At 38.1% G+C, this 22,885-nt stretch overlaps 1 protein-coding gene across 4 annotated transcripts in view; it reads left to right on the top strand.

Annotated features, from left to right (window-relative positions):
- Positions 1 to 22,885, top strand: part of KHDRBS2 (KH RNA binding domain containing, signal transduction associated 2) — a 641,322-nt gene that overhangs the window by 120,176 nt on the left and 498,261 nt on the right. For all 4 annotated transcript variants that reach the window (XR_007355927.2, XR_007355928.2, XR_007355926.2 and 1 more), the window contains exon 2: positions 8,151 to 8,278. Coding sequence is in view for 1 of the 4 variants with exons in the window: in XM_048845206.2 (XP_048701163.1) it covers positions 8,151 to 8,278 (128 nt within the window). In the remaining 3 variants the exon portion in view is untranslated. The remainder of the gene's footprint in view (positions 1 to 8,150; positions 8,279 to 22,885) is intronic.

Genomic DNA, 22,885 nt, shown 5'->3' with positions numbered 1-22,885 from the left:
GCTACAGCTCACTTCATCGGAGCTGTAGCTCACGAAAGCTTATGCTCAAATAAATTGGTTAGTCTCTAAGGTGCCACAAGTACTCCTTTTCTTTTTGCGAATACAGACTAACACGGCTGTTACTCTAAAAGCCGGTAAGACTAGTAGTCACACTTCTAATTCAGTTGTATCCCTCTGGTCACCGAGTTTCATCTCCTTTCCCGCCTCGCTCTTTGTTCTCATTGCTCGGACTCACAATCAGACACTCTCTCTTGCTCTCTCTCTCATATGATTCCAGCTTGTGGTAGGGTGTGTGGGGTAGCAGATGCATGTCACTGTTGGGTTGGTGGATTCAGCCATTGACAGATTTGCCAGGGATTGTGGCTGGTTGTACTGGCCCAGTAACTCCTTCTAGCTCCGACTGGCTGTCCAGATTTGATTTTTTGGGTTAATCCATCATTTGGGTCCTATTGGTTCTTTTTTCTCTCTTGATAGGTTCCCTGTTCAGGGATTCCAGGCAATCAGTTTACTTTCATTTGCCCAGTTGTTGATATTGGAGCTGTTTAGTGTTTGCTTTCAACCCACAGAATTATTGGGAGCTACATTTACAATTTAAGCTGTAAAGACTTTGGGGGCAGGAAATCCACCTTTATCTACGTGCACACTGATGGTGCTATATATAATAGTAATAACAATGTCATTAATAAAAGAGAATCTTCAGTGATATGGCAAAGTCATTACACAAAAGTACTTATAAACAGTATCACACTCACTCTCTTCTCATTCAAATACTTTCACCCAAACACTTCCACTCACCTAGAAGTTATGTATGTAGGGCACCAAACATATGTCTCCTAACACTAGATACACATTGCTAGGTACATGCAAGAGATAGTGGATATAATTCACAGATGAAATGAAAATTTCTCCCAATTGGAAATAGAACATTCTTGAAAATAGTTAAATTGAGCAAATTGTGTTTTTTTAATGCCACCACTTGCAATGTCATATAATAAACTGAAAAGCTAGCTCCCCAAGAAGAAGCTAGGTAAGTGCTGGCATAATTCCTGTAAATGGGAAGCAAATGGTGACAGATTAAGGAGGTGTTTGTAGATTCCATGTTATGGTAGGTTGGACAGGCTGACAAGAAGAACATTATTTTTTGATGAGTTTTGACATGATTCTACGTATAGCAAGGGGATGTTTTTACTGTGGGGTGCCGAATTTTAATAGAAAAACCTATATTCATGACACAAGTTTTGTAATACATGTCAAGTACAGTGAAGTGAACTATAATTAACATAATTTTATTGGCATTGTAAAAGTAAAGCAGATAGTTTATAAAGAACAAGAGCCACTCTCTCTTTCTGGTGTGCTTTTTCCCACCCTGCAATAGATCAGGCAGACAAAGGATGAAGGTAATTTTCCTCCCCTGTGAAATTCATAGGAGACACTGGGGCACTGTAGAATATATGAGAAAGCAAGAAGATATAATATACATTATACATTATACATACATTTTTATATATATATATATATATATATATATATATATATATATATATATATATATATAGAACATTATATAATTCTCTTACACTTTTCTTCTGTACAATACAATACACATTCATCTTATCTCTCTTAATTGGAAGAGAGCATACACATCACAGTCACAACAGGGGTCAGGTCAAAACCAAAGAAGAGTTGTTCAGTTAGAGAAATCCCTTACATTTTAGAAATATTTTTGACCAAAGAGAAATTATATATATATATAATTTCTCTTTTGAAAAAAATATGTCTTCCAAAATGTAAGAGATTTCTCTAACCCAACAACTCTTCTTTGGTTTTGACCTGACCCCTGGTGTGATTGTGATGTGTGTGCTCTCTTCCAATTAAGAGAGATAAGATGAATGTGTATTGTACAGAAGGAAAGTGCAAGAGAACTATATGTGTTGCTGATGAAAGGCAAGAATGAAGTGTTCTTGAGGATTGAGAGGTACTATAGGAGGTAATTGAATGGCAATCTGCCTTCTTGCTTTAATTCAGTTAACTTGGAGGAAAAGTGGGTGGAAAATGTGTGAAGTTTTCCTCAAGAGCTGCTTTCTTTCCTGTTTTCCCCTTTCTTGTAGGATCAGTGTTGGTGAAAATGTTCCACTGGATTTCTTGTTTTTCTTCTTGTTGAATCAATGCTGATGCTCATTGACCTGCCCTCTTAACTATTCTCAAATCCCATAGTATCTCTGGCCTTTAGCAAAAACAAAACATCTAATGGTTGTATTGAAAAAAAAAAAGAAATACTGTTTTAAAAACTAAAGTTGTTGAGTGTATTTTCATAATGTATGTTGCACTGAGGGTGGGTTTTCTGTTGTTGATGGGGTTAGATAGGGAATGTGCATTATGGAGGGAGGCTTTGTTGTTGTTTTTTTAAAGTGAATGAGCATATAAGATTGTGCTGCTCACTTCCCCCATGTTTACATTATATCTTAGTTTCATCATGAATGTATTGTATCTACTCTGAGAACTGGCACATCTTCCCCTTCCTTATTCTAATTCCAGAACTCTTTGGATGTTTTAGTAGCCCTCTAGTGTCAAGCAGTTGCTCAGAAAAGGTCTGATCCAAAGCCAGTTGAAATCAATGGGAGTCTCTCCATTGACTTCAGCAGTTTTTGGATCTTGACCTAAGGGCCTATGCATCATCTAAATCCTACTTAAACCATAAGTGGTACATAGGCTTTATGCTGGCCATCTATTTGTAGCTAAATTTCACTATAAGGGAAGGAGGTTTCACCGCCAGCCCTAAGGTCTAGTATCAGAGACTTGCCTGCCATGAAGAATTGAGGACCCAAACCTAATCACTGGAACAACAGCATAATCAGCCCTGTAGTGATGGGGCAGAGTGTAAGTGCATCCCTTTGAGCTCTGTGGCTGGACCAAGGGAAAGCATAATAAGCAGCAGTGCGATCTCACGCCTGTCAGTTGGTGGGTCATGAAGTGGGTCCTTTGAAGGTGTGGTGGATTAAAGAGAACTGTGGAATTTCACAAGATGTTCTGATAAACTGCTAAGATAAGGATGTGGGTATGGGGAGAAATGTTCTTTTTTAAGCAATTGTTCAAATTCGCACACTACTGAAATACAGTGAACAGAAAAACTCCTTTCTATACCAAATGGTGTGTATGGTTTTCTGTGGAAGAGCCATATACTGTAAACCAAAATATGTCAGGATTCACTTAATACCTGCTCAATGGAAAAAGGAAAGCCATATCTATAACTGTTAAGTTAAAAAAAAACACTTCTTATATTTTACATTTTTTACTTTTTACAGACCTAGGGTTGAAATCCAGGTACCACTGAAGTGAATGGGAGTTTTGCCATTACCTTCAGAGGGACCAGGATTTTACCCTGGTGCTGATCACTGCAATAAAGCAAAGACACATTATCAGTGATTAAGGAAATAGCTAATTTTTGCTAATTGCAGTGTGTTTTGAAGGTCCTAATGATGACAAGAATTTTTGAGCCATGTCCCCGTGGCAGGAAGTGTATCAGAAAAACAAGGTCAAATTTTTCACTCACTTTTATCTCTGTAAATCTGGATTGATGACTCCATTTAAATTGCTAGAGTCACTTATGATTTTCACTAGTGTACTGTCACAGAGATCAGATTTTGGGGAAGTCTTTTGCTGAAAATTGGCATTATTGATCCTATTGTTGGTAGCAGCAATTTTGATGTAAAATGATATTATTTTTGGCACCAGTGGTAGGCAATACAGTTCAGTAAATGGTATCTACTCTGGCACTGGTTTAATAGTTAGTATCTGCACTTTAAGAATGTTTAATGTTGGTCCAATGAAATAAATCTAACTGGTTGACCTATATTTCAGCAAGATTGCAATTGGTTTAACTGTACCACCTCTGAGTAAAATGTCCACTGCCAGCAGTAGGGGACAAAATAAACTTGTTTAGTGAAACTGATTATTTTCAAAAACATTTTGCAGTTCATAGAGGGTGAGGAATGCTTCTCAGTATGTGCATGTTCATACTCATGCACTAAAGAAAATGGGTGGAGCAATTTTTTAAAAACATATTCTAAAAGAGAGACTAATTGCTATGATTATAGTGAGGAGTTTTCAGAGGAAACAGGGGGTTAATGGGACTTGTTGATGTTCATCTCCTCTGAAAATCATGTAGCTTATTTGAGTGCCTAAATTTAAACAGTCAGATTTAAAAATATTGCCCCATGTCACTTGCCAAAGGCTACGTTTTACTGTTTATGAAATAATAATTTTCCTTTAATTACCACACAGGGATATTGTGAGAATAACTTAGTTAATGTTAAAGCCTCAGTTCAGGAAATCATCCCTATTCAAGACAGCCCTTAGCTTGACCTTAAGTCCCATTAAAGTCAAAATTAAAGTTAAGTATATGCTTAAGTGCCTTCCTAAATTGGGGTTGAAAAAACTACTTTGAAGACTAAAAGTGCCACTGTAAACCACCATCAACCTCAGCCTGAACCAGTCCACACAAGAGATTCACTTCCTGGACACTATGGTGCTAATAAGCGATGATCACATAAACACCACCCTATACCGGAAACCTACTGACCGCTATTCCTACTTGCATGCCTCCAGCTTTCATCCAGACCACACCACACGATCCATTGTCTACAGCCAAGCTCTACAATACAACCGCATTTGCTCCAACCCCTCAGACAGAGACAAACACCTACAAGATCTTTATCAAGCATTCTTACAACTACAATACCCACCTGCTGAAGTGAAGAAACAGATTGACAGAGCCAGAAGAGTACCCAGAAGTCACCTACTACAGGACAAGCCCAACAAATAAAATAACAGAACGCCACTAGCCATCACCTTCAGCCCCCATCTAAAACCTCTCCAACGCATCATCAAGGATCTACAACCTATCCTGAAGGACGACCCATCACTCTAACAGATCTTGGGAGACAGGCCAGTCCTTGCTTACAGACAGCCCCCCAAGCTGAAGCAAATACTCACCAGCAACCACACAACACACAACAGAACCACTAACCCAGGAACCTATCCTTGCAACAAAGCCCGTTGCCAACTGTGTCCACATATCTATTCAGGGGACACCATCATAGGGCCTAATCACATCAGCCACACTATCAGAGGCTTGTTCACCTGCACATCTACCAATGTGATATATGCCATCATGTGCCAGCAATACCCCTCTGCCATGTACATTGGTCAAACTGGACATTCTCTACGTAAAAGAATAAATGGACACAAATCAGACGTCAAGAATTATAACATTCAAAAACCAGTTGGAGAACACTTCAATCTCTCCGGTCACTTGATTACAGACCTAAAAGTGGCAATTCGTCAACAAAAAAATTTCAAAAACAGATTCCAACGAGAGACTGCTAATTTGGAATTAATTTGCAAACTGGATACCATTAACTTAGGCTTGAATAGAGACTGGGAGTGGATGGGTCATTATACAAAGTAAAACTATTTCCCCATGTTTATTCCCCCCCCCCCCCGAACTGTTCCTCAGACGTTCTTGTCAACTGCTGGAAATGGCCCTCCTTGATTATCACTACAAAAGGTTTTCTTCCCCCCCCCCTCCCCTGCTGGTAATAGCTCACCTTAAGTGATCACTCTGGTTACAGTGTGTGTGGTAACACCCATTGTTTCATGTTCTCTATGTATATAAATCTCCCCACTGTATTTTCTACTGAATGCATCCGATGAAGTGAGCTGTAGCTCACGAAAGCTCATGCTCAAATAAATTTGTTAGTCTCTAAGGTATCACAAGTACTCCTTTTCTTTTTATAGATTCATTGTTTTTTTAGAGATGGGTTAGACATGTCAGTCCATCTTCCCTGCTGGTTCAAATTACCCATGTTGCACATTTACATTTGCTTTGCCCAGTCTCATTTGTATATCCATAGTGACAGGCCTTTCCCCACTTTCCTTAGATAATATTTCACAGTCTAATCATTCTCCCTGCCAGGAAACATCTCCAGTTCGCAGTCTAAATAGTCCCTTTCTTAATTTGATCCCATTACTCCTATTTATGACTCTGTGCACCACTCTAAATAATGCCTCTCCCTTCCTGCTGTTTAGTCATCTTAATCAACTTCCAAACAAGCTATATGTTTTCTTAACCCCCTAGGGAGTGTGTCCATTTTTCTGGTAATGAAAATCCACAAATTGAACATTCCCTGTATGGCTGCATTAGAACTATGTATGAGAATACCTATTTACTGTAGAATGCACTGGCTATTTTTGCTGCCATATATGTGTAAACTCATGCCTAATTAACTGTCCACTATCACTCATACTATTTCAGCCATGTTTCTTTCCTGAGTTCTCCCTCCCATTGAATATTGTGTATCACATTTGTTTTCAAGTATATTAGGCTGCTTTTTTCCAAATTGGAACTCATTTTTGGAACTCATTTTATTTCTTTGAGTATTGATGAGTCAATTTCCTTGTCTTGAATAATATTTGTGTCTCCCTTTCAAATTTAGTATCATCTGAAAAATTAAATTACTCACCGTTTCCTTCCTATTTGAGATCCATTCTATGTCTGTTTTTCTAAGGTGCCTATCAGTGTGACATTTAAGTGCTGATCAATAATGAAGGTTTTAAGTAAGGCTGGACCTAGAGTAGTCAATGTTAAAAGATCAACATTTATCCACAGATACTGAAGATGGTGGTATCTTAAACACTCCTCTGTCCTGGTGCTTACAGAGAAATTGCATATATGTTGCTAATTATTGTTCCCCTTCCACTCATCTCTGGTTATCTGCCTCTGCTTTGTGATTGAAAGCTCCTCAGGATCAGGGACTGCCCCTTCTGGAATCTTTGTTTTGAAAGCACCTATAATATCCTGGGCGCTACACTTAATAACTAGTAATAATGATATTGCTAGAAATATTGAATTTGTAATCATGCCCTCTGATATCACTAAGCTCTATCACTAGACTCATCTCCTCAAAGTGATGTGTTGCTGTTTATCATTAGCCTTTGCTGACAGTGTTACTACCAGTTGTCAATGTATGTGACATTGTTCATAACTAAGTGAATTTGAATAAATTTTGAGGATGATTTTGTGAAACTGTTAAGTGTTTTTTTAAATATCATTATTCCCTTGTGTACTGAACTATGTCACCTAACAGCCCTGATCTTAGTTCAGAGAAGATATTATGTAGTGTAACAGTTGATCCTGTCACTTGATTTAATTGTACGTATCAAGTAAATAAAAGGGGCAAATTAGTTAATATCTGCTTAAAAGTAGAATAAGAAGCTTTTTAGTGAAAAAAAAAGTGTTGGTCCTGAACTGCTAACTGCTAACTACTAACTACAGTCCAATAAATAGCTTATTAATCCCAATTTTTCATGAGATCTAAATTAAAAAGCCAACAGGATATTTTATTATTGGCATGATCAGCAGATTAAAACTGTTTGTTTTAACAGTAACCACTGTAAAAAATAAACACAGATGTCTGCATGCACACACACACAAGAAAGTGATCTCATTTGGAAAAGTGACCTGAATTTCATTTATGACCTCCATGAAAATTACGCTTGCATGGAAAATATCAGTAGAGTAATGACAAGATGACTCTTTCATTCTTGAATGCTTTCACTGTAAGCTAAACATTGCAAACTGAATCTTACTGACTGTGGCAGGTCTCATTTACAGAGGTCCATCAAGCATAGCCAAAGTGCTTCTCTTCTCAGATTGGGCTGACTAAATGGAATCTTTGGTAAAGGTTTAAGGGTGAGGTTTTCAAAAATGTTCAGCATTGGCCTATTTCTTCCCCCCATTGAAATCAGTAGGGTTCCACCGTCCACATCAGTGGGAGCAGAATTAAACAATGCTGAGTGCTTTTAAACCTCCCTCCCTAAATGCCACTCTTTGTATCAAATCCTAGTTTGTATCAAATCCTAGTTAATGGTGCAGGATTATAAAAATATGATGTAATTGGACAAAAAACCAACAAGTTGTAAATTGACTTAAGTAAGACCAGACACAACTCAAAATTTACAACTCTTTGGATTTTTGTCGAATTACATCATATTTTTATAAATATAAGAAAAAGTCATATTATGTGTAGTAGAATTTCTGAGGATGACAAATATCACCTCACTGATTGCTTTCTTTTTTTTAAATTTTTCAGAAATTGAAAAATTTCAGGGTTCTGATGGGAAAAAGGAAGATGAAGAAAAGAAATACCTTGATGTCATCAGCAACAAAAACATAAAGCTGTCAGAAAGAGTACTGATCCCTGTCAAACAGTATCCCAAGGTACTGTAACTAATTTAATATAGTGTTAGTGTTTCACCGCAGAGAAGTGGACAAACCATATGCTTAATTATTTTGTTTCTTGACTTTAGAAACACTGTGCAGGGTTTCAGGATATTTAAAGTCAGATGACAGTTTCATTCTTGGATTTTGCTGTAATTAGGCAGTTTGGTCCAAACTGTAACTTGTGGCCTTATTCAAAAGCCATTGAAATCAAAGGAAGTCTTTACATTTGGATCAGGTTCTTAATCAGGGAAAAGTTTCATTGATTTGCCAAAGGAGTTTCTTCTTAGTAAAATCTGCAGTATTTGTCCTAGTTGTTGTATAAACTTAATGACCAAATTGAGAACAGAATATAATTTCACAGCAAGAATATAAAGGCATGGCCAATAATTGTGAAAAGTCAGCTCAAATGCACTTCAGCTTCTTCATTTGTTATACTAATTTAATGGAACAGTCATGGGATAAATACTGGCAGTGACTTTAACAATATACATGCCTTCCTGTAAAATTCATTCAGCTTTGGTCACAGCTTATTCTAATTTAGTAGTTTGGTCTCTTCCCCATTATATGTCATGATAAATGAAAATTTATGTCATGAAAGAGCCCACAATTACCTTACGTTCACCAGAAGTGTAGGTTCTTAAGATGAAAATGCCTCTCCATAGCTCTGTATAATAAAGAGCCAAGACATGTTGTATTTTTACATAAAAGAAGAGAATGTGATTTTCTTTGTACAGACTTGTATTTTACATAAACAGTTGTTGTAACAGTATTCAACCTGAAATGGTAAACCTCTCAATTTGTCTCTAAAGCATTTTTTCTTGTTAATTTATTATCACATGGTATTTGGTTCACCATTAGCCTTGATTACACTCTCAGTTTTTTAGTTTTATACTTTCATCAGTAATAGTAATAAATTACAATGGGTAAAAAGCCTATCAACCAAAAGGAAAAGTGTAAAAAATTGAGATTCAATGATTCAAGATGACATTTACCTCCCGAATAGTGAATATAAAACTGAGATAATGTAATCATCCAAATGGTAAAGACCTTAGAAACTCACACAGTGATATAAAGAATTACTTTCTTGCTTCATAGCCTGAGATAGTTTGCCTAGATTTGTAACATTTTGTATAAATGCTGTAGGTGACCTGAAATTCTTAATAAGAATACTGTAATGCTGTATCTTTATAAAAGCTTTTTCTGATATTATAATTATTCAGAATACTGTTTAATGAGGATAGAAGAATAAAAGACAAACTATTTAATAGATAAATGCAATAATCTATTCAAATATAGTACCGGTGTCTGATTAAATTAACCTTCATTTGCTTTAATTAACTTGTTATGTTAATGAGAAATGTAAATTATAAAATATTTCTGGAGGTTTTGAGCAGTCAAACAAATTATCTGTACTGTAGGTAAGGAATTTTTTTCATTAATATAAAATAGACTCTGAAATTTCTGTTATTGATTTCCTGCCAACATTGTCTTCAGAATGTATAGTTCTTAAATCTTCATGTATTTTGCGTCTATCTGTTATCTTCTTTCTAGAAACATAGAATTTGCCAGTTTGGATCAGACTATTGGTCAGTTTGATCCAGTGCCCTTTCTTTGGTAGTAACCATCATCAGTTACATTTGGGGAAGTGAAAATTTTCCAAATCGTTGCTAGCCAGTTCTGTAGTGCTGTGCATAGAGATTAGCGGATATTTCTTCCTGACACCCAAACTAGAGCTCAGTCTACAAACTGAAACATTAGAATTGATTGCTTAGCAAGAATTTGGAATGCAATCCACAGCAGAAGCCAGGAAGTTTCAAGATTAGGAAGATTCAAGGATTCATTAAATAGGTCAAATATGTAAAAATAAAGTATTAATGAGTTATCATCAAACCAGAGCTAAGTTTGGCAGCCCAGGATTACCTTTTATAAATGTCTGTACTGCTTAAATAGTATGTTAACTCATCAGAGATTCCAACTCTATGTTATTCTCGAAAACGTACAATGTGTAAATTGGGCAACAAGGGCATAATTTCGTTCATTTATCAGAGCCCTTCATTAGAGTGAAACCTACATTTCTGGGAAGATGGGAAAAGGCTATGCCATACAAAAATGTAAATCAAATGGTAATATTATTTGGCCAGATAGATCTGCTTCTTCTATGTGCTGTATTCTACGAGAAAATTATTTTAGTGATCAGCAATCACTGATAAACTATTACAAACTTAAAATTCCTAATGAGCACTGTTGGAGGAGATCTGAAAAGAAGGGGGAAAGCTATACATGTCTGCTGGGTGTGCATGGGGGGCACAAAACTTTGGATCAAAACACCTGACCAGATTGTGGGGAAGAAAATACATTGAATGGTACCTAAATATGCCCCAGATATTTAATTACGGCTACCAATCAACAAATCAGGTTTTTGGATGCAATTTGCCCCTGTCAAGGCCTCTGCACTACTGAAGCCCTATTTTATACTGCGTATGGGATCATAAAGTGCTACAACACAGCTCTAGATAAATAGGTTGAGCATCACTATCCAGAGTATAACAGGAATAGACCAGCTAAAGTCAGTTTCAGAAGCAGATGGCTAGAGGTGATTAAAATTAAACTGAACACACAACAGGCTTCTAGTATCTAAACAACTCTTCAAGATGCAGAATGAGTGTTATAAATTTATCTGCACTCATGTGTCTATCATTTGATTCCTGAAGTTGCTGCTTGGAGACAGCAGAAAAAACATCAGAGATCATGATTAGTGATAACTAATATTATTATGTCAGGTAAGGGCACAAACCTATTTTCGTTTAAGCAAGGAAGGATCCTTGAGCCTAAAGTTTTCAATTTAGACAAGCCAGCTGAAAATACTAAAGTGATAATACTGGGTTTTGAACTTGCAACTTTGTTTAGCTCTGCAACTTAAATGTGTCAAAATGCAAAGAGGTGTGTTTACAAAGATTTTATATTATATTTCAAGTAACATTACATTCTGGAAAGATTTAACTCTTTAACTCTTTCTAAGGAGAAGATGTCAAACTGCCTCTGCTGATAAAGAGTGATGGCCAAAATCAGAGGTGATGTGTTGGGTAGCATCTTGCACTCACCTACTCATAGATCTGATATGTAAGGGAATCTAATTTACTGTAAGGACTTGAAACCAAAATAACTAAATTGGTTGTAATTCAGAACATTAGTTATTTTGTTGCAAGTCTGTGATCGTTGATGCTCTCATTTCAGAACAGAAGTATTCTATTTATGTGTAACTCACAGCACACTGAAATAGAATACTTTTATTCTGAAATTAAAGTATCAACACACAGACTTTCACCAAAATAATTGAAGGTGTGAATTACACCCAGTTTGATTATTTCAATCCCTGTGTAGACAAGGCCTAATTTACACCTTCTCACAACTGTTTCCTAGCTAAATTTAAACAGAAGTCTTTAATTTACACGTTCTTATGTCCTCCTGTTAGCTGCTTTTTCTGCACCACTCCTTTCTTCTAGTCCATAGGCATGGAAGTTAGTATAACTCACAACTCCCTTAGTCTTTTAGGGCTTGTCTTTACTTAAAAGGCTGCAGTAGTGCAGTTGCACTGATTAAACTGTGCCACTGTAGAACTTTAGTGAAGATGCTACCCATGCCGACGGGAGGGCTTCTCCAGTCAGTGTAGATGCTCCACCTCCCCAAGAGATGGTAGCTATGTCAATGGGAGAAGCCCTCCCTTTGACACAGCATTGACTACACTGGGATTAAGGTTGGTTTACTGAATTGCTCAGGGATACAGAAAATCCACACTCCTGAGCAATGTAGTTATACCAACATAAATTGCGAGTGTAGGCCAAGCCTTAGTTTGACTCAGTGGGACAAACTTGGAGCTGATGTGTAAGGGAGGAATGTAAATTACAGATTATGTGAGTTTGAGTTGTAAAGAGCCTAAATCCAGCTGTAGTCTATATTAGGATAATTCCAGCCTGATCCCAAACATCTACACCTCAATTTTAAAGCCTGTAGCCTGAGCTCCATGAGCCTGAGTCAGCTGTGTGTGTTTAATTGCTGTGTAGACATACCCTTAGAGTATGTTAATATAGGAAAGAGCAAAGAGGGATGTTGGGCAACCGAAAGGAATGTAATTGCAAGAGACAATGAAGAATAAGAGGAAAACACGTTTCTTTGCAAAGAAAAAGAAAAGAGAGGCAAGAAAAAGACATAAAATAATAATTTAAAACACTAGATAAGAACGAGAAAAGAAAAAAAGTGGCATGGAAATAATAGAGGGACAGCCAGGAGTCATGGGAAAATGGAAGGGAAAACAGACAACTTTTAAACTTGTGATTGTCTTACTTAAGTCCTTATATTTTATTGGGAGCTTCCTTGTACCTCAGAAAGTTTTTGGGTTAGACATGGGATGGCTATTTTAAGCATGTATGTTCTATGAGTGTTGCTAGCTACCTATCTACTGTAGGTGAATAACGTGTTGTTCATTTGTTTGCTTGTTACTTTTCTCTGGATTTTACAGTTAAATATTGATTGTTACCTAACTTGTGTGTGCAGCTGTCTCTTGTATCATCACTCACTTTGCCCTTCAAGATATGCCTTCACTTACTGAGGTCCTAGGTATAGACTAGTACAGGAGTTAACTTAGTCTGAACCTTGTGAAACCCCATTGGGGTTTAGAGAGCATGGCCCCTTTAAATCTTTTTCCTAAGGGGGGAGGGGGAGCAGTGAAAGAAAGGAGGGAAACTCCAGGTGGGGCTATGGAGCCAGGGAGAGAGAGAGAAGGGCTGCAGCCTGCAGGCCCTTGCAAAGTGAAGCAGCAGAGAACCTGCCTGAAGCTGAGGAGAGACAGGGAGCCGATAAGGGACACCCCAGGACAGGAGCCAGGAGGAGCACTGTGCTGGGGGGAATTGCCTGAGAAGGACAGGCCGGAGCTGGACCCAGTATCACAGCTGCCCATAGCTGCATGGTGCCGTGAGTACTGGGGCTTGTGACTCTGCATTGGGAATAAGGAGGGGGGCTGTAGCTAGTTAAGTGGGGAGGTTATCGCTCTGTGTGGCTTTGCAGAGAGTGGCAGAAGAGGCACTGGAGGAGTTTGTTGGGGAAAGTTTACTGGCCCTGAAGACAACCAGGAGCTCCCAAGACTCAGCACTGAACTGGAAATTTGCTCAGGCCTCCTGAACTCTGTGTGCGGACACATTGCTCGGTGTCTGCCCTTTCAGACTGTGCTACCACTGGGCCTGTGGGGCCTTGGTTTGGATGCAACCCTGTTCTACTGCTCCCCCTATATTTTCCCTTGTTGTTTTTCTCATCTCATCCTTCTGTAAATAAATATCTCCCTTTGTTATATCCATTGTACTTTCTGTGTGTGTGTGTGTGTGTGTGTGTGTGTGTGTGTGTGTGTTCACTCTGGGGGGTTTGGAACAGGTGCCCCTGGGGTGGGAGGGACTTTCCCTGCTGCATTTCTGTGCACACCTTCTCTTGGCCAGAGCTGCCTGCAGAGCAGACTCCATATTGGCCACGAGGGCGCTAACGTTACACTTTTATAAACAGTATGCTATAGATAAATAGAGAGGGGTTTTTTTTGTTTTTGTTTTTTTTTGTGAAGCCAGCATATAATTTGGTTCATCCAAGGATTTTTTGGCCAAAGAAACCTTGTTAGCGTCCTGCAAGCAAGTGCCATGTTTAAATATGGCTTTGCTTCTGGTGGCACCACTATGTATAGGAAGAACTATAGATGATGTGCTCACTTTCTGAAGTCCAGCCTTGTTCTGCAAATCAGATATACCGCATATGGGGGACAGGTTCTTAGTTTAAAATACTATATACTACAAGAGTGCCCAAAATGAGGCAAGAATGTTGGCAATGCCCCTGATGACATTCCAGGCAATCCCTGTAATGGAGCAACTGTTGTCTCTGGCTCATTCACTTTCAATCTATGTGTACTTCAGTCATTCCTTTCCAGCGATGTCTTATTTCTGGGGCTCATAAAAATATTTCTGAATGGCACATTTTACCTCTTATGGAAGGCAGTACATTGCACAAAATGGCAAGAATTTATTTTTTAATGGCTAAGGGGAGATTATCCCAAAGTCCCATAACAAGATCTTCATACCCTTCTTCAAATCACAGAAATCTTTCAGTCCTATACTATTGATATACCCAGTTGACTTATACGGAACACTTTTTTAACCATTTCAAATAAAGTGCACAGACTATCGTTTTTCTTGCCAAGTAATAGTTTCCCTTCTTGAGTGTGTTTAGTTCAATTGAAATAGCGAGTAATACTGTAGATTCCTCAGTCCGTTACTCTTCCCATCTGCAGACACACACACAGCTCACTCTCTTCTTATCGAAGGGGTGTTCTCACAAGCTAAGGGGAAGATGCCGTTGGAACCCTTTGTTGTAGCTGTCTACGTTTTTATAAAGTTTGGTAGTTCAGTACCTTCCACATTTTATTGTTAAAACAGCAGCAGAAGATCAGCAAAGTACACAAGTCTTTTTGTATAGAATACACTGTGGCAAGGCACCCCTTTTCCTCTTACTAGACTTAGTGTTTCCCCCTCTGGCAATGGTGGGCCTGGGATAATCAACCCCACTCAGGCAGGGTTTGCCTTCCCTCTTCTCTGCTCCCTTGGTCATATTTTCAGGGTATGCCTGACTGTCAGCCTAAGTTTTGGTTTGTCAGCCACCAAACAAAAAGGAAACAGTCTCATAAACAAAAACCTGGGGGGTACCTTTTGCTGCCCCCCTCGCTGGGGCAAGGTGTTGCCCGGTTGGTTGCCCTGGGGTGTCAGTCCTTCCCCTAGTAGGCACTCAGGTTTGGCTGTTTCCCCTATTGCAAGGAGAACAGGCTCTCAGCCTGCAACAGCCTATTTCCCTACTTCCGCTAGCTAGCTAGCTTGCTTGCTTGCCTGCCTGCCTGTCTCCTCCCTTGCTCTCCCCAGAGGAGGGTTTTTAAAAGCCTCATGCAGCCCTTAATTAGATTCACGTATCCCTAATTGGCCTGAAATAATGGTTTATCAGCTTGCAGAAAAAAAGGCCTTTAACATTCTAAGGTTAATATATCTACCTTCCAGGACCCTCTTGCAGCTGTCTGGCCTGACTTTGTCACAACATCAATTCTTTTTTTATTGCACAAATAAGCATCACCAATATATATATACACTGAAAAGACCAGGCATATTTCATACAATTGACCAAGAGTTCTCAAACTATTTTGTAGTGTAGACCACATTTTATTACAGACATTATCCCTATGGCAATATGTGCATATGTGTAAGGAGAACAAGCGATTAGAGCAGAGATGGACCATATAGTTCTAAGAATGTTTTCCCCTAACTTCCATATGTATGCATTTTCTTCAAATACATCAAAAATCCATTTGCCCATCCATAATCACTCCTTACTTTTTATGCTTTATTTTGAAGAAAGACAAAAACTTCCCTTTTGAAATAACATTAAGTTTATCCTAGTGTGCAATTTTTCTAATTAGTATATTACTGCATCCACTTCATTAAATGAAGCACGTCTCATAAATCTGCTGTGTACATAGTGCAGATGTTTTTCCATTTAGTAGCATTTAATTTTTGTTATGTCAATTCCTATTCTCATTTTGCTGTAGCATTCATATAAAAAGTACAGCATTTAAGCCTTGCTTTGTACATGTGCTCCTTTGTACCATAAAAGGTTTGAAAAATTTGGCCAAGTGTATAGTGCACAATATCAACTGCAAGATTGTTCAATTTGGGGGAAGTCCTAGCCCCATTCAAGTGAGTGGGAGTTTTTGCTTTGATTTCAATAAAGCCAGGATTTCACCATTGTGTGAAAACTGGATTTGTTCATTTTTTCCGCTTTGTGTAAGCAGTAATTTATAAAATGTGTGAACAAGCTAGGGGAAAATATGTACTACGTATAAATAATTTATTGTCTTTAATATTACATTTATTCTATAAAATGTTGTCATTTTGTATTGAATAATGTTTGTATCTTCTCAGATTTCATAAACTCATACCTTCATGTAAATAACTTTCGTGGTCACTCACCAGAGCCACAGAATTTATTCTGAAGGCTGGGGTTTCCTGCCCTTGTTCTGTCACAGAAGCACAACGCCACTCGAGAAGATGGTGATTTTTTTTTCTTAGCGTCCTCTTCCTTTTATATGTTACTCTCCTGGGAGCCTGACAGCTATCTGTCCAGTTGTCACAGCAACTCTTGCTATGTTAAGCATCTCCAGGTGATTTGTGTGTTTGGAACCCTTTTTAAGCAAGTGAGTGGAGGGAGCAGTAGGCAGTGATTTGTGGGTGTGAAAGGATATTAGAATTGCAGAGGAAACAGAGTATGAACTGGCAGTATTGCTGTAACCAGAAATGAAGAGAGGCCCTTGTTGACATGTATGCAAGCAGGAGAGTTTGATATGTCACTCAAGCAAGGAAAAGTTCCCAGGGATTGGATGAAGGTCGATATTTGTTATAAAAGGAAAGCTAAAAGGCTAATTATAGATTGGGGACTTCAACTTTTACATTTAAGAATTGAAAAGATTACATACTTGGAAAAATACTGGAAACTAAGTAATCAATAACGTAGATCGGAAGAATAACTCTTGTCTAGTTAAGCTGATGGTATTTTTTAGAAGAGTAGCTCAAAATGAAAGAGGGGACAATGGTTTGAGCATTGGCCTCCTAAACCCAGGGTTGTGAGTTCAATCCTTGAGGGGCTATTTAGGAATCTGGGGCAAAAATTGGGGATTGGTCCTGCTTTGAGCAGGGGGCTGGACTAGATGACCTCCTGAGGTCCCTTCCAACCCTGATATTTTATGATGTATTTGGTTCCATTGTGCTACATTATAAAGGGGGTGCTGACTAAATTATTTAAGTAAAAGGTTCTTTATCATACACCCAAAAAGGTTTGTACTCCACCAGCTATTGATAGGTAGCAGGAGTCACTAAACTGGCAACTTTTTCACACAGGTCTCATTTTTAGTTTTGTTTTAGTTTAGATTCACAAACTGATGACAGTGTTACCAAGTTTTTTATCAGTCAGGAAATAGCCCCTCCCCCAAGTTTAATATTTACCCAGAACCGTTGGCACAAGTTTCAGCATAAATATTAGAAAAAAACAGTGTTGCCAACTCTTGCAGTTTTATCATAAGTTTTATGATAGCTGATGCTTTTCTTAAAGCCCCAAATCCTGAATTCTTGTGATTACATGAAAAGTTCAGCTTTTATTTTAAAAAAATGCCCCCAATGATTGCAAAGAAAAGGCTGATAATATGACCCCTAAAGGCTATTATATCATGGGACAATTGAGAAGATGCATACAGTATTATTTTAAAAGCTCATGATTGGAGGGGCGGAGGGGCTGGACTCATGACTGTTGAATGCTTGAGGTTGGCGGTACCAAAAAGCATTGGAACTCTATCCCAGGAGGATGTAATGTTTAATACACTAGCTCTTAGGAAGAATTTTGAGGGGAAGGGAAGAGGGGGAGACAGTTGAGTTAAATAACAGGGAGGGTGTTGCCTTACCACTTTTCCCTCTCTTCAGTGTCCTCAGACACTTGATTTTGCTCTTCAAAGTTCCTTGGACACCCTAATTTGTGGGGAAATATTTTTAAAGGAGGTATATGGTTACTGAAATAACCAATAGGAAAAGAGTCCATGATGCAGAGAAAACACAAACAGAGAATCCAGAAGTCTGTCGATTTAAAAAAAAAATCTAAGCTGGTCAGAAAATGCAGATGAATGTGGTATTTCAATAAAAATAGAAATGAAATTTCACAATTAAAGTAACTATATTATTAATTATTATTATTTTATTTTATTACCAGCTCTCCTAGGACCTCATCTTTGACCATTGCATTAATGGTAGCTCTAAAAGTGGTAGTCCACCATCAGGAGTCCAAATGTTAAGACCCGAGATTATCAAATGGCTGGCATGGAACAACCACCTTAGCTCCTTCCTTTCCATGATCAGCTGCAGGTTGAGGGAATTTTGCTCAATGCTTGGAGAATTTAATTTGGCCGTGTTGGTTTTAACATTTTTAACAGCATTTCTATTAGAATCAACTCCCATTGTACTAGCCAGCTTCTATGGGGTACTAAAGTATTTTATTCTTTGCAGGTTGCTGTTAGAGACACACTTTCATCAAATTGTTCCTTATTGCAAAGAATGACAATGTCTTCCAGATGAACTTTTAGATCCTTGATTCCCTTTGTTTCATTTTACTATCCAGGGCTATATAAATCTTCAACAGCATAATTAAAAAGACAGACACTAATTAAAAGACAGTAGCACAAAAGCCGGCCCATAATTGGAGATGTTTTACCTTGACAACAAAATCATGTAAAAATTCTTTTTACAATAGTATAGATTTCTTTTCTTCTTATATCTCCCTCCACCTTCAACTTTTATATTATATCCCTTGAACTCATCCTCCTTACAATTACAAGCTGGGGAGCTAAATTACAGTCCTTTGATTTACATTGACTTTCTCCTTTTATGAATTCAGTATTGTCCACAACATTTCAAGACACACTTTAAGAACAATTACTGTCATTTAACATTTATGTTGCATCAGCACCCAAAGGCCCAAACTAAGTAAGGGCCCTGTGGCACTAGACGCTATACAAAGATATAATAAATAACAGCCTCTGCACTGAAAAAAACCATAATTGGTGAATGAAACAAATAAGAGGGCTGCGTGGAGGAGACTGGATAGCAAATATAATAGGATATGCGTAATTCTAGCTATTATCAGGTTTCATGTGTGAATTACAGCCAAGTTACATTTTGAGGAAGGGCTTGAAGGTGATGGCTTTTTCAGCTTAATGGAAATTAAAACAGCAGTATCAAAAAATTGCTATTTCCCTAATGAAAATGAAATTATCAGGGAAGTAGTGGATCTTTTTGATACGTCTGTGTTAATTCAGCTACTTTTGTTGCAAAAGAGCCTGCATTTCTGTTCTTCATAAGCAAAACATTTCTTGGGTACATTTTAAAATAGTGTACTTGGTTTTATAGATATGATTTAATTAGAGATCCACAGTTAAAGTTTCTGCAATGCTTTATAAATGTAACCCTTAATTTTATCTCAGTCAAATAACATGAATGTGGGTTTTGTTGTGTTTATCATAATAATGATCATTATAAATTCCAATGTACACTCACACAAACTCAGAATACAGGACCTGCATTTTGTTTGGAAAAGGGAGAACAGGCCTCCAAATATAGAAAAACCTTGACAAGCATATTTCACCTTTTCCCTTGCTTTTTGATGAAATATGAGTATGTTTTGCATAAAGACATAAAGCAAAATATTTATTGAAGGAGGTGTAATACTGTTGAACTAGGCTTTTCCATTTGAAATAGTGCCAACATATAGAATAAGAGATCTGTTCTTTCTTTTAAGTGGGGGTGAGTTGCATGTATAACTTCCATTAATAAAAATGTATTCTAATTGGGAAGTTTGAAATAGCACAGAATCTTCAGACAATAATATAAAAGTTTTATTCCAGTTATTTCATAATGGAATAAATTTTCCTCTACAACATCTAACGCTCATATTTGGGGGGTTCAGAATACTAAAGAACATTATACTGATCTTCCCATGAAGTTATGTGGTTATATTCTATGCCTCATTATGAGAAACTATATGGAACAGATATTCCATCAGCTTATGGGGATCTAGAGTTTTTAGAAGCCATTTTATAATTTGTATTTAATGCCCAGATCTTAGTAATTGGAAAACAAGGTAGGTAAATCATTAAGGTTTATTTGTAATCCATATAAAACATGTTAAATTAAGGATGTGGTGCAGGATCATATGTGTTTGGAAGTAGGATTTAAGAATTAAATGTTCAGAAAAACTATCAAATTCAATGGTGGGGGGTAAAGGGGGAAATGTTCCAACATTGTGGGTTATAGTGTGCACTGTGACTGATTTCATGAGGCAATGAATATTTGTGTACTTAGCTCACAGCCGGTAGAAGTCAACTGGATTGCTTAGAGTGTAATTCAGCAGAAAATTTGTTCCAGTGTCTTTTAATCCTAGGCTCATTGTAAGCAAAATCAAAATACGCACTTTAAACTGTTACTGCAACCTATAATTGGTCAGATTTTTTCTTATTCCTATGCTGTTCTAGTCTAGACTGGTCAAATGTACTACTAATTCAGAATCTGCAAGAGCTAATCAGTTCCTGACTGCAATCTGGATATTGTACTTGCCATAAAACCATATTAAAATTTTGTCAAAGTAAAAGGTCTTTTTTCCTCCTTTGACATCTCAGAACAAAATCTGTTATTCTGTTGTATGTAAGTCTGAAACTGACTACAAAATAGTCATCTATGTTAATTTTTTAGCCAGCTTTGGCAGAGGGTTATTATAAATTCTGAAGTCAGTCGTCAAGTAAAACATTAACACACTTGCTGAGGCTCTGTATTGATCTCATTCTCTTAGTCCTAATTATTGCAACACATGACATAACACAACACATCACACCTTAATGTGAGACTTCAAGAGTACCTAAGTAAAAAGGACAAATTAAGGACATGGGCCTAAATGTACTCCTTTCATTGTATAATTTGTAAGAAGCGTGCATATGTGTCAGGTCACTCTGAAAATGTCATCTTGCACAATTCTGAACTCATGCTTCATACGGGGGAAGGTTTTGAGGCTTTGTACATGGGGCAATGACACAGATGCCATATCCCAGAAAGAAAGGATCTGTGAAGAAAATCATATTGGTAGCACTGAGAAATCCCTATATTGCTCCTAGAGACCTTCTTTCTCTTGTGAGAGAAACCTAGTGAGAGTCAGCTACCACCACTGAGCATTGCTACCAACTCTGAGTTCATGTCGTACTGTTGTTGTTGTTCTTTTTCATTTGTATTATCATAGTGCTTAGGAGTCCCAATAATGGACCAGACTCCATTGTGGTAGGTGCGGTACACAGAATAAAGTCCCAGCCCCAATCCAAGTATAAGACAAGAGACCACAGACAGATACCAACAGATGCAGGAGTTCAAGGAAAGAATGAGATGATAAGCAGTGGTCTCTTTCAGTGCACCAGCAGTCTAAGCAAACTCAAGTTTTTTGTAGGCCTCAGAGCAAATTAGATTTTTAAAGAGGGGTTTGAAGGAGGAGGATGAGTTAGTTTTGCAGAGGTTTACATGGAGCTTCTCCCAAGCATTAAGGGCTGCATGGGAGAAAGCACAAAATTGCTTGTATGAAAATTTAACAAGTGAATAACAGAGGCTGGCATCATGGATTGATCTGAGGCAAGAGTCAGCTTTTGAATACTGAATGAAAGATGATTGGTATAGGGTAGGAATAGGTTGGGCAGGACCTTGCAAGTGAAAACAAAGTAGCTTATGTTTGATACAATAAAGGGGAAGCCAGTAAAAAGGTGCAGAGAGAAATTTGATGTGAAAGGCTAGGAAAAGTGACAGGCTAGGAAAATTATCTTTGCAGCAGCATTTTGAATGGATATCACAAGACTGCATTTATCGAGGAAAGAGAAAAAGTGTTTGTGATAATCAAAATGTGAGATGATGAGAGACTGCATGAGAGTTTTAGCTGTGTGGGTGAATAGAAATGGCCATATCTTAGAGATGTCATGCAGAAAGAATCTGTGATACTTAGGCATACTCTGGACATGAAGATCTAGAGAGAAGTCCATATCGAGGATGATACCCAGGTTACAGGTCTGAGTCATGGGCAGGATGGTGGTGTAGTCCACAATGATCAAGAAAGAAGTTACCTCAGAGGGTTTGGGGAGAAGATTAAGAGTTCTGTTTCAGCCATGTAGATCCTGAGCTGGCAGCTAAACATCTACGAGGAGATGTCAGAGAAACAGAATGAGATTTTTGTTTAGGCAGGAGACAGGTCTGAAGTAGAGAGGTAGATCTCTGAATCAGCCACAAAGAGATGGTAGTTGAATTTGTGTTTGTGGATTAGATTACCCAGTGATAAGATGTAGAGGGAGAAGAAAAGGGAAGCAAGTTCAGATACTTGTGGAAGCCCCACAGAAAGCTGGAGGGAAGAGAAGGAGCATCCTCCAAAGGACATGCTGAAGGAACAATTAGAGAGGTAGGAGGAGAATCAGGAGAGGGCAGAGGGAGGACAAGATTTTAAGAGGAACATGGTTGACTGTGTTGAAGGCAGCTAATGGGTCAAGTAGGATGAGGATACAGTACGGTTCTGAGATTTGGCTAGTCATTAGAAGAAGTCATTAGAGACTTTGGCAAGAACAGTTCCAGTAGAGTGGAAAGGGCAGCCAGAATGGAGAAGATCTAGGATGGAATTGGAGGAGAGGAACCATACACAATTGTAAATAGTGCATTCAATAACCTTAGAGAGGAAAGTAAGAAGGAGGATGGGGAGACCGATAGACAGGCAAGTGGGGTCAAGGTTTGGTTGTTTTTTTTAAAATGGGAGAGACTAATCCATGTTTGGCAGAGGTGAGTGAGAGGTTAAGGAGATGAGTAAGAGGAGGGGATCACTGTGGGTACAAGGGAGATCAGCAGATGCGAGGGGATGGGGTCACTGGGGCAAATGGAGAGTCTAGAGAAGGAGAGCAGATGAGAAACTTCGGTATCTGTGACCAAGGAA

The sequence above is a fragment of the Caretta caretta genome, chromosome 3, assembly GCF_965140235.1.
Source record: "Caretta caretta isolate rCarCar2 chromosome 3, rCarCar1.hap1, whole genome shotgun sequence".
Taxonomy (NCBI): domain Eukaryota; kingdom Metazoa; phylum Chordata; order Testudines; family Cheloniidae; genus Caretta; species Caretta caretta.
The sequence above is the reverse complement of the archived record's forward strand: the minus strand, read 5'-3'. Positions and strand labels throughout refer to the sequence as shown.